The 11287-nt window shown below is 46.6% G+C and overlaps 1 protein-coding gene and 1 long non-coding RNA gene across 2 annotated transcripts; one reads left to right on the top strand and one right to left on the bottom strand.

The window, feature by feature from the left end:
- Positions 1-483: 483 nt before the first annotated feature.
- Positions 484-4303, bottom strand: ELOVL3 (ELOVL fatty acid elongase 3). The gene is made up of 4 exons (XM_017806867.1): positions 4204-4303; positions 2933-3064; positions 1433-1584; positions 484-905 (listed from the first exon to the last, which is right to left on the bottom strand). The coding sequence occupies exons 1-4, from the start codon at positions 4248-4250 to the stop codon at positions 484-486; spliced, it is 753 nt and encodes a 250-aa protein (XP_017662356.1). The 5' UTR covers positions 4251-4303.
- A 4353-nt stretch (positions 4304-8656) lies between these two features.
- Positions 8657-10906, top strand: LOC108493489. Its single transcript, XR_001873492.1, has 3 exons — positions 8657-8756; positions 8894-8981; positions 10714-10906. It is a non-coding gene; the product is annotated as an uncharacterized LOC108493489 (long non-coding RNA).
- The last annotated feature ends 381 nt before the right edge of the window (positions 10907-11287 follow it).

Below are 11287 nucleotides of genomic sequence, written 5' to 3'. Positions count from 1 at the left end.
CCCCACATGCAAAGTAGCAGTAGGTTTGGGCTCTGTTCTCCTGCTCTCCCCCAGAACCAGGGACCATGGAGAGGGTAGTGCTGTTTTGAGAGGACTTTCCCTACCTTTTTTCCAAGGAGAGTCTTGGGGCATGCAGGATCCTGTCAGTCCCTGGGAAGGAGGCGAGGCACAAGGCAAACCCAAGAGACACAAAGAGGAAAAAGCAGAACCACAGCTCCAAGGTCTCCAGCCCCCAGCTACTTCCCCCTTCTCCTGTTACCGGACTGGAACAACTCGCACCTCACTCTGGCATGCCCCCCAATGCAAGGCAGACACACCAAAGGCCAATGCACAAGTTAATCTGAAGGCTGTTATCCACAGTGATCTCTTCCTAACGCTCATCACACCCATCCCATTAGGCACCTGAGATCCAGACAGAAGTGAAAAGTTTCCCCTTTCCCTCTCTCCCCACCTCCACCCCCGTCTCTTCTTCTGTCCCTGGTTTTACTCCCCCTTGGATTTCCAGGTGCCACTCAGATAAGTTTTGGAGAAGTAGTTGACAAAGAGTATCAAAAAAGTGATAAAAACCCAAGATGAAGCGAGAAACAGTGGCCAGGTGGTGTGGCAGACCTTATCATCCTTCCAGAAGAAGATAAAGATGTTCATTATTACAAATCCCGTCATCTGCACCATTTGTGAAGTGGTGATTGTTATGGCGATGGACTTGGGTACCCGGATGCCCATGGCTGTCACAGTGTAGTAGGCATATGTGAGACCATGGACACTGAAGTTCAAGGCTGCAACCCAGCCATTTCCAGCTGCCATTTCATTATATCCATACCAGGTTACAACTGCTGTGCTTAAATGGTGATACCAGTGGAGAAAGATGAGCTTCTTTTTCCGGAGAACAATGAACACAGTGTCACCTTGAGTTGGGAGAGAGGTGCATTGTTAGTTTGGTGAAAGCACAGCAGTTGCACAAGTTTTCACATGATGCAGAACAAGCAAGCTTCAATACTGAAGCCATTATATGGCTTGATCCCACCAAAACCTAAGTTTACATTGAAATAGTCTGTATTGAAAAAGATCATTCAGGCACCCTACCTGCTGGCATGTTTGTAGTACAAGAGTCCCTTGCCCCAGGCTTGCTTACCTAGCTCTACCTACACAGCACTTCAGACCAGCTCTTCTTTACTTCTTCGGATTGAAACTGGGCGGAAAGCCCAGCCCTTCCCTGCCTACTTGTCTGCTGCCCCCTCACTGCAGTCATTCCAGGGCAGAATTGTCTAGTCCAGGCACTGGCCTGGGGATCAAACTAGAGTAATAATATCAGGCTGCAACCCCTTGGAGAGCAAGCATATCATCTGAGGAAGCAAGAAAACAAGTGACAGGTACAAAGCTAAACAACCAAGTAACAGTAACAAACACACAGGATAAGAAGTTTCAGACTCACCCATTTCCACATATTTGCTCATTACAAATAAAAATAACCAAAGCCTGGAGACAGGGTGAACATAGACAGATTGACTACACACTGATTGCTTAAATCCCTTGTTAAGAAGGACGAAGGCCATTTGCTTCCAGACCCGTGAGGCTGCAATGACACTGCAAGAGAATCAGAGAAGAGCTGAACACTGTTCCCAGGGCCCACCAGAGCCTCTGACACCTCTGCACCCAAGGATATTCAGCTAACTCAATCTTGATACCCAGGGTAGTCTCAGGGACATCTAAACAAACTGTTGTCTTCTTTTACTTCCCAGAAGGTTTTAGCTCTCTGTTTGCTGGGCACAGGCTTGCCCGACACCTTTTAGCCAGGATGTTCCTGCAGTGAAAGGCTGCTGGTCCCACCAGAACAGCAGCAAGACACAAGGAGTAAGTAGGTTGTGAGACACCAACACAGCCCTTCAGCTTGCCTGGTGCCACCATGCTGCTCCTGGAGGGTGGCAGCAGCCAAGGTCTGAGCATCAAAGAGTGCTCCCTTGTTACACTCTCTGCTTCCACTGCTTGAAGAGGCACTTGAGCAAAAGCTGCCATGCTGATCAGAAAAGGGGAACAATTGTCCTGATGTCCCACCTCTTGACATGGGCCCACAGGACATGCCCAGGGAACGTTTACAATCTCCTGCAGGCAGTTCCTACAGCTTATGAGAAATACCACTTCTTCTTTGTTATCAACCTGCTTCATCTGCATGAGCTTGTCTCTGTACAGACCATGAACAGTCATCCCCTGACCTCCCCTCTCACACAACCTGTGATTTTACAGACCACTGCCATGCCCAGCCCTAACAGAGGATAACCAGTGTCCCTTTGAGTTGATCAAAGCCAACTGGAGTTAGAGGCAGTAGTCTAATTTCTCTCTGTCTCACGAAACAGACAGAAAGAGGTGTGGAGATAAGGGGAATTTTTGAAAATTGACATCTGCTTGTTTATAGTTACAGAGCATGGGCTGATACAGTCTCACGGCCACTGCAGGAAACCAGTACTGTAAGACTGGACAGTTTGAAAACATACATTTTAGATTAATCTTCTATGCTTCTGTGAGCTTGGCAGAATTTTCCCCACCTCCTACACAACAGGATTAGAGAAAGGTGGTGGTGGGAAAAACAATTTTAAAGAGTAATAAATCTCAAATCAAACTTGTAATAAGTAGGAATCCTTTGAATAAGGGAGGATCTCTGTTTTGTTTTTTCAGGCTTCACATTCATATCTACCCACGAATGATTTTCAAGCACAGTCCCCAGTGGTCCTTCTGCAGCTCATTCCACTTGCTGGAATATTTCTGGTGAGAAACAAATTACTTGTACGAGCAGGTCACTTCCCCTAGTTGGAAAGGGCCTTCATGGGGAAAAAAATAGTTTATTTCCTTAGTGACATCATGGATATCCAGAACTTTCCATCAATCCAGTGCGTAGGGAAGATCTACAGCTGTCTCCAGTTTTAGTAAAGGCTCTTACCTGAACAAGGTCAGACTGAAGGACCACAGGGTCAGTGGTGTCCGCAGGTGGAAGGCTCTCCGTTCCTTCATGAAATGCTGGATTCCAAAGACCAGGATCAAATAAATAGCACTAAAAATTAAAGGCTTGTCCCTGCAAGTAGAGGAGAGGGAGCCATCAGGAAAAGACCCAAACTGACCTATTTTCAGCCAGACTTCTGTAGCCTCAGTGAAGTGCTCTCACCAAGAAAAAAAGATCTCCCATTTTTATGTTAAATTTGGGCTTGGAAGAAAGTCTGCCCTGAGTAGAACTAGCAAGGAAAAACTATGGGGACTGCAGAAAAGAAAGTGAACTGCTACATCATGGAGGTTTCCACAAAACCTTGATGGGATGAGACAGGTTCTGGTAGCCTATGAGCAGGATCCCAAGCAAACACACCATTACATTTTATCCATTTACACATGAGACTCTATAGGCAGAGGACGCCTATGCAGGATGTCTAAAAAGGCCAGTTGCACCAGTAAGCTAGAGCCTCAAGCGCCTTGTGTTGTGTCCCACTCCTTTCCAAGGCTTTACAGCAGCATGTCAGGGCTCAGTACCCTTTTTGCCGGTGCAAGGGCTGCAGTGGCCATCCGTGGCTGCTCTTTGCCCTCTTGACACATCACCACCTCCCTACAGGCTGCAGCACCACCTGGACCACTGTTTGCTCTGCCCCATGCACTGCTGCAGCCCTTCCTCAACAGCCTGAGGTGTGCAACCAGAGCCCTCCAACCTCCTCCTCCTCGGAACTGAGGACCCCCACACCTGTTCTGCTAGAAACAGCAGGACCCGACGGAGCTACCCGGGGTCCAGGGTGCATCGGAGCTGCAACCTCCTCTCCTCTCACCGATTTTCCATCATCCATTTCCTGGCTGCCGTCGTATTGAAGTCCTTCTCGAAGTCATACTCTCCCAGCAGCTGCACCTCCGACGGGTCGATGTTCGGTTCCATATCCAGCATCTCTGGGTGCAACCCAGAATCAGCCGCTCCCCGACCTCGCGCCGGCGGATATAATCCCGGGAATGCGCTCCGCCCCAACATCACACCGGGGGCGGGGGCGGGACTGGGGACCTCCCGGGCCGACGGGGAGACCGGAGCCTCCCACTCCCTGTGCTGGGCAAGGAGCTGGAGGCTCCGGTCTCCCCGTCGGGCTCTGGGGGGCCCTCCCGCTCACTAGGTACCTGGCCCACCCATCCCAGCTCGCCCCTCAGCAGATGGGCAGGGTAATAACACACAGGCAGAAACACCCTTACCCTGACTGCGGTAGCTGTTGTGCCTGCTTCACCATAGACTGCAGCATCTGGCCATTGCTGCTGCAGATTAAATGGGCTCTAGGCAATCTCCTACTTAGCTTCCTGCAGCTGAAAATGGTTCCAATATAGTCAAAATCCCCTAAACACAGCATATCTCATTGCACCCTCTGGTCACTTCACTCAACTTGGTATTTCACCCGAGTATCGTGTGTTTACACGTTCAACAGCAGCACCCTACAAAGCTCACAGGCTTGGGGATACTTTTGCCTCATGCAGGCATCAATGCACTTTGTACACAAGTCGTCTGGTTAACTGCTGACTCTTCAAACAGGAGGCGAATGTTTCCCTCAATGAGACATTTCATAGAATCATAGAATGGTTTGGGTTGGAAGGGACCTCAAAGATCATTTAGTTCCAACCCCTCCATTGTGAGCAGGGACATATTCCACTAAACCAGGTTGCTCAAAGCCCCATCCAGCCTGGCCTCGAAAGTTTCCAGGAATGGGGCATCTACAATTTGCTCTGCTTTTGACAGTGCACTAGTGTGAGAAATGAGGAAGAATTTGACATATAGGAATTGAAATCCATTGGTGATTTTTGCACCATCCTGACTTACACTCTCTGTTTTGTAGAGCACTTGCAAGTTTAAGGTCAGCCTATACATGTCAACAGCAGTATTTTCCCCATATCATGCACAGGGAGAACATCCTGCATGTAGCATGAGCTCCCACTGTGCCTTGCACAGCTCTCACATTAGTGTTTCCAGATCCCAGGAGGTCCTGCCCCTTCCAGAGGACTGCAGCTCAAGGACTGTACAGTCCCAGGTCACTTGTCTTTCATCTTTCATCACCTGCTTTGGGCAGTAGCATCACTAAGCAGAATACTCAGGTACATGCTGAAGACAACTTTCATCTGCTGCAAGGGCTTCTACGCACCAAAAGACTAGGTGCAGCCACACAAGCAGGGTACTTTTTGCACTAGCTTCTAGTGCTTACAAGTTGACGTTCAGTCTCATTATTCAGCAGCAAAGCCATGTTGGGGACCCTCTCCATGCTCTGGACAATGGTTTCACTGTTGCTGACTCCTTTGCCTGCATATTGTCTGTGGATTTGCTGTTCTCAGATGGAGTACAGTGGGTAGCTGCTTGAGGCACAACAAGTACAAAATACCTGCTTGTTTGACCTACGCTTTAGCAATTGTTAAACAAGGTCTCCTTTATGTAAGACACCATATCACAAGAGAGAACGCTCTTGGGACATGCAAGGGTAAATTGGATTAGTTGAGTAGAAAAGGTGTTGATACTGACATAATTTTTTATTCCTAACCTAATCCTTTGTTCAGTAGTTAAAGTTTTCATTTTGAAACTGCTTCATGCCACATGAACAAGAACATTGCCTCTCCTAGAGCAGGTCTGTCCACCCATCTCTGAGGTGGTGGCATGTTCAGTTACAGGAAGAGCTCATGACTTCAGCTGTTTGGTGCCACCTGAGAAGGCAGCTGGTGGAGAGCCCTCCCCAAGTGCATCTTTGGCAGAAGGGAACAAGAACAACATGTGTAAAGAACAGAGGCAGATGGAAAAGATGAGGCTCTCAGCATCCTCCAAGATCCCTGTCTTGCTTAGTAAGGCAGGGCTTTCTCACGGACTGAAAGCTTACCTGAGCAATCCAGATGGAGTTGTGACATTCTAATTATCCTCTTGCCTCCACAATGTCAAATACACCTGTCTGCACTCCCAGATCTGGGTGGGCTAGCACGCAGAGAGCTGCCAAGTCCAGTGCCCAGACACTGGCACTGTGCTCAGAATCACTGTTGGACTCAGGGTGCTTTACAAGCTGATATGCAACATGGACATCATAGTGACTTTTAAATAAACACATCACAATAAGTTGTACAGAGCTCAGATCCTGCAGGTGAGGAAGCAGAGGCCCAGCAACACTTCACAGACTGTTGGCACATCAGGGCTGCAATCCTGAATTAGTGGGAGAGGAGCACTACATTCTTCTGTCCTCCACATGAGTGGGGAGGAGACAGAGACTATGGAGCAGAAGCCTCCATGCCTTTATTCAGAGGCCACAGTGGCTAGGTAGGACCTCAGAGAGAAAGGACAATTTTCTGAGGACCATGAAATAAGGTTGTGGATGCTTCTGGAGAGCGCGTTTCCCACTAGACTGCTTCTACAGCGTTCCAGAAATAGTTCTTCTTTGAGGTAGCCCTAAATAAATTTAATGCTCAATTAAAGCTCAAATTCCTATTTGCAACAAGAGTTTCAGTTTTCTGGTAGAGACTCACTTTTTCACCAATATATACAGAGGGAGGACTAGTTTCTGATATGCATCACCTACAGTCCGATTTGCCCTGGGGTTGAGATTACAAGATAATTGATTTTTGCACAAATGTCACATTTCAGACTCCAAGTGTTAAAATAAATTTCCTATAACAGGAGAGTAAACAACAAACTGACTTAGTGGTAGACAACATGTTCACCTTTCTTCAAGACTGAAGAGCATGTAGCTGTTTGTGAAAGACTCCAGGTACCGTTCAGGATGAGTAACAGCATGCCAAATCCTGGTAGGATCCAAAATTCAGGAAGTGGTTTCTATAGAGTAGGTAATCATCTTCCTAAGAATGTCACAAATCAACAAATCCAAAGCTTTAGGATAGGTAAAGGGCAAGAAGCACTTACAGTTCCCTGGCCTTGCAGATCAACCACTTCCATAGCACAGGTCACAAAAAAGACTGTACAGAGCAGCTTGCAGAAGGACTTAAACACAGTGGACATGTGGCAGGAGTCAAGAGAGCAGCTACACCAACTAGGATGGAGCTAAGCATGATCATTGTGGGGGACAGGAGCAGTGTGTCCACCACACCCTGCTGGTTGGCTAGCTGACTGTCACTGTACTGCCACCAACTACCTACCTGCTCCACGCAGGTGGGGACAGGGAAAAGAGGATGCAGAGTGGTTGGTCTTTTTAAAAAAAATTATTTAATTCCAGGTAGGATATGCCAGTTCAGGATGGCCTTAAATACAAGACCCCTGACAGACTCTACAGAAAAAGAGTGAGTGTGCACAGAGTCAGCCTCACTCAAACAGGCCCTTGCTGATCTGAGCTACACTGCCATCCCCATCAGTGCAGAGGACAGACAGTTTTCTGCACAGGAGGCAAGGCCGAGCAGGCTAAGATGGCACATAACTACCTCCAAATCAGCTTGTTGTACTGCCTGTGATTGTTACTTGTGATTTACACATCGGAGCAGAGAAAGTCATTGAAGGATCTTCTTGCACAAGCACTGCAAGGTTTCATCAAAGCTTAGGATTGTGCCCTGATTCATATGTCCCTCTTGACTGCAGAGCATATGATTTCATACATGGGCCATCCAGGGGCAGCTTCTTCGCCACATTGACCACACTACAAAAACAACAACCTTCACATTCTTGATCAAAAGATCTTTTAACCCTTTTGACACCAACAGAGGTGGCATAGCAGAGGTGGCATTTGTTACACATACTGCAGTTTGGCTTAAGTAGCTTCAATAGGTGGGAAGACATGGTAAGTATAAGGAAACAAACTTTCTCTCCGGATTGATTCTCTAACTTTGGAAAGGAGCCCATGTTTAACACATTGCAGCAAGAGCTTGATGGAAGGTGCTGGAGGATTTACCCTGGGCTGTTAGGCTTACATTCAGCTAATATAAAGTTTATGCCCACGTAAGTGGTGAAACAGTGAAAGAGATTGCCCAGAGAGATTCAAATATTCAAAGCTGAACAGGCCTCTGAGCAACTTGATTTAATTGAAAATGTGCCTGCTCTTTTTCAGAGGAGTTGAGACGGGATGATGTTTAAAGGTCTCTTCTAACCCAAACCATTCTATGATAATCCCTAGCTGTTCCAAATGAGGTATTATTTAAATTTTCCGGCACTTCAAATGAAGAGGTTTTTTTTAAAAAAGGGCAACAGCAAGTATTGCAACACAATAAATAGCATAGCTGTTCAAAAGTCAAAGCTTTGAGCACATGAGCACGCACATTTTTGCATAGATTGAGGCTTCATAGAGATCAGCCTGCAGATTTGCTAGTTTGGGTAAAACCCGGGCAGTGGATCTAACTTGCTCCAAGGAGAGGGAAGAGCTGCAGTGCAAGTGTCAGAGGCAGAGAGCTTCTGTCGGGGATGTAAGCAGGAGGGCACACTGACTCCATGAAGATTGAGACTTGTGCAGATTTATTGATATGCCTTCACTGCTCTCTTTCCCAAGTTTAGCTGTGACACCTTCTCCCAGCACCCACGAGACAGGTGCATTTCTTTGGAGATGTAACAGAAAACAGGATAAAACCCAGCAATCAGAGCTGTGGAAAACCCCACCCTGAGGCAGTGCTGGGTAATTGTGAGCCTGCCTGGAGCACCCTCTGGCACCAGTCACCACAGCCTGTGACATCATGGTCTCCAGAAAAGGCGCCCTCTGAACTTTGGCCATTAGAGGGGAGCAAAAATGAAGTGCAGGGAGACACCACCTGCTGAGCAGAGCCCTTCACTTCCCAAAAGCAAGAGCAGGCAGAAGGTTTGCTTTGCTCCTTCCTGACTCTCTGGAGCTATTAGCTGTCCTCCCTTGGGGAAGCAGGGCCCTCAGGCCCAAGGGGAAGAGAGGATTCCCTGCTCCTTGCAAGGAGTTCATCTATCTTCCTTCTGCTTCTCCAGCGAGGAGGTCAGCTGCATTGCCTTGCAAGAGTCACCCGAACAGGCTGATACAAAGAGTTCAAAGTTTAATCTCTGCACACTATTAGAGGTAATAGTCCTTCCTCGCATCTCTCTGCCTGATGTTTGACTAGCAGTCATTAAGCAAAACCTCTTCTTTGTACCCTGGCAAGATACAGCCATAAGCAGCAGCCCTCATACCTGTATCAGACCTTCAGTGTTTGGGCATGGTCCTTCTGAAGGATGTGTGTGATGATCAAGCAAGCTGGTCATTTGAGAACAATTTTGCATAGAGCTAGACAGGGTATTGTCCCTTCATGCACACACACATACTTTAAAAGATGGCTTCTGGGTAACATGCTGGATGTGTCTGCTTTCCCTCTGCCAGGCATGACTGTTTTTCAAAAAGGAAAAAAACAAAGCAGACCCACTGAATTCAAAGATGAGAGCTCTCAGAAGGGACTACTTGGAGTCCTTACTATTGCTCCAAGTTATTTTTTGCCCTCTGACCTAGTTGCTCTTACACTGTGAAACATCTCCAAAGGGAAAACTACATAAGGGTTAGCTAATATCCTAAGGCTTAAACAAAATGATGGTGACATCAGGAGCTATTAACCCAAAGATGTCATAATCTGCAATCACCCTTCAAATAAAGGCTATCATGGCTCTAATCACATAATGAAAATCACCTCTAAGGACTTCTCTTGTGGTAGAATGTACCATTTACAAACCCTTTTGTTCTCTAAAGCCTGTAAGTAGGCCCACTGGTTTTGAAACAGCAGTTAAAACAAGTACATTAGGTGAGCTCCTGGGCTTCTGCCTAGAACTGCTGTGTCTTCAAACTTTGTTCTGAAAAGAGTGGTTGAATACACATGCAGAATCCAGAGAACATGAGATTAGGAGAAAATTTGTCAATTTAATTCATCAGTGTCTGTTTTCACAGTTAAAAATTTAGTGGCTGAGACTAGTCTAACTAACAAGTTCTTGAACAAATGTGTGTACAAAAATCGAATTGAAGGACTTCTGATTAAGATCAAAGGTATCCTTTGAACAACCCGATCAGCTATGCCTTTAGCAAAGAAGTCTCAAAACTCAGGCTGAGGTTGAGAACCTCTAAGGCATTCATGCATGCACCTATTTGTGTTTTCTGAACTGTTCACTGAAGAAAGACTTTGTGCAAACCAAATAGCCAGACCTATTCAGCCAGAATAGGTCCAGTGTTTTAAACAAGAGTAAAATAAACCATAGCACAATAACAACATTATTGTATTAGCAAAATTTCCATTGTGAACTGTTGCTTACATTGGTGGTGGTGTGTAAGAGCTCTCCTCCCTGCATTCTCAAAGATAGAAAGCACCTCCTCCATCGCTAGGCTGAGCAGAATCGTCCCAGGGTCAGTCTCAGCCATACTTTGCCAATGGCTCTGTGTTGGCCCCTCTCCACTTAGTCATTCTCCTGCTCCAGACCCCAATTGAGTCGTCTGCTCTCAGAGCTGGTAGAAGTTATGCCAACACCAGACACACACAAAACACCACCTCTTTCCTCTGGTTGAAGTCTAACAAGGCTGCAGAGTCTAGGTCTATTTGCCGATCCCAGGCAAAGCTGAGAGCACAAAACTGAAGTTCATCACTTTGCTTTGTAAGAAGCCCCTGGCCAGAGAACTGGGACTAAAATGCTATTCCTGTAATCCCAGAAGGAAGTGCTTATTTCTGCCTTTTAACTAAACTAATCAGCATTCATTCTATTTGAGTCTGTCTTGAGACTGTTTTGATCCCCAGTAAAGTTTTGCTTGCCGCCACAAGTTACTTGCCCCTTTTTTGCAGCTTTTTGGATAACCCCTTGCAGAACCCCAAAGAACATCTTTGCAATGAGACTCTACACTCCTTTACCCAGCTCTGAACCGACACAGTCAGAGGATTCTTTGGTTGGCAAGATATCACCTGCAAGGAGGACAGTCTTCAAGTCTTTGTTCAACATTTGGGGTTTTTTTAAACCCATTTGGTAAAGGATTTCTGTAAAGGAACTTCCCTGATCAGTCCCAATCTCTTCTTACAATATAGGTGCTCACTTCATTTGCCACTGGGCAGTCCTGACAAAAGGTGAATGGGATACAATTCAAACACACAACTGTGAAAGGTGTTCCCGTGCTGCCCAAAAGGCCTGCAGTCGTTTCTTCAGCTCCCCACCACTTCCTAAACCAAACTACAGGCAGGGGAAGGATGGGCCATTTGACTCAGAGGAGATAAGGCTGAATGAGAAGACAGTTTTGCATCCAAAGCTGGGGCCTAAGGGAACACACATAAATCTGGAGGTAGGGGTATTATGAAAACATGTTTCTTCTGAAACAAGAATATGGCCCAGAGGGCCACCTCAGACAGACCTGGGACAAGAATGGAG

Source organism: Lepidothrix coronata, unplaced genomic scaffold (genome assembly GCF_001604755.1).
Source record: "Lepidothrix coronata isolate B3197 unplaced genomic scaffold, Lepidothrix_coronata-1.0 Scaffold17, whole genome shotgun sequence".
Lineage (NCBI taxonomy): Eukaryota > Metazoa > Chordata > Aves > Passeriformes > Pipridae > Lepidothrix > Lepidothrix coronata.
The sequence above is the reverse complement of the archived record's forward strand: the minus strand, read 5'-3'. Positions and strand labels throughout refer to the sequence as shown.

Coding starts and splice junctions, on each gene's coding strand:
- ELOVL3 (XM_017806867.1), bottom strand. CDS start 4,250: ATGCTGCAGTCTATGGTGAAGCAGGCACAACAGCTACCGCAGTCAGG. Junction 1,585..2,932: donor TTCAGTCTGACCTTGTTCAG/GTAAGAGCCTTT, acceptor ATTCTCTTGCAG/TGTCATTGCAGCCTCACGGG. Junction 906..1,432: donor GAGCAAATATGTGGAAATGG/GTGAGTCTGAAA, acceptor TCCCAACTCAAG/GTGACACTGTGTTCATTGTT.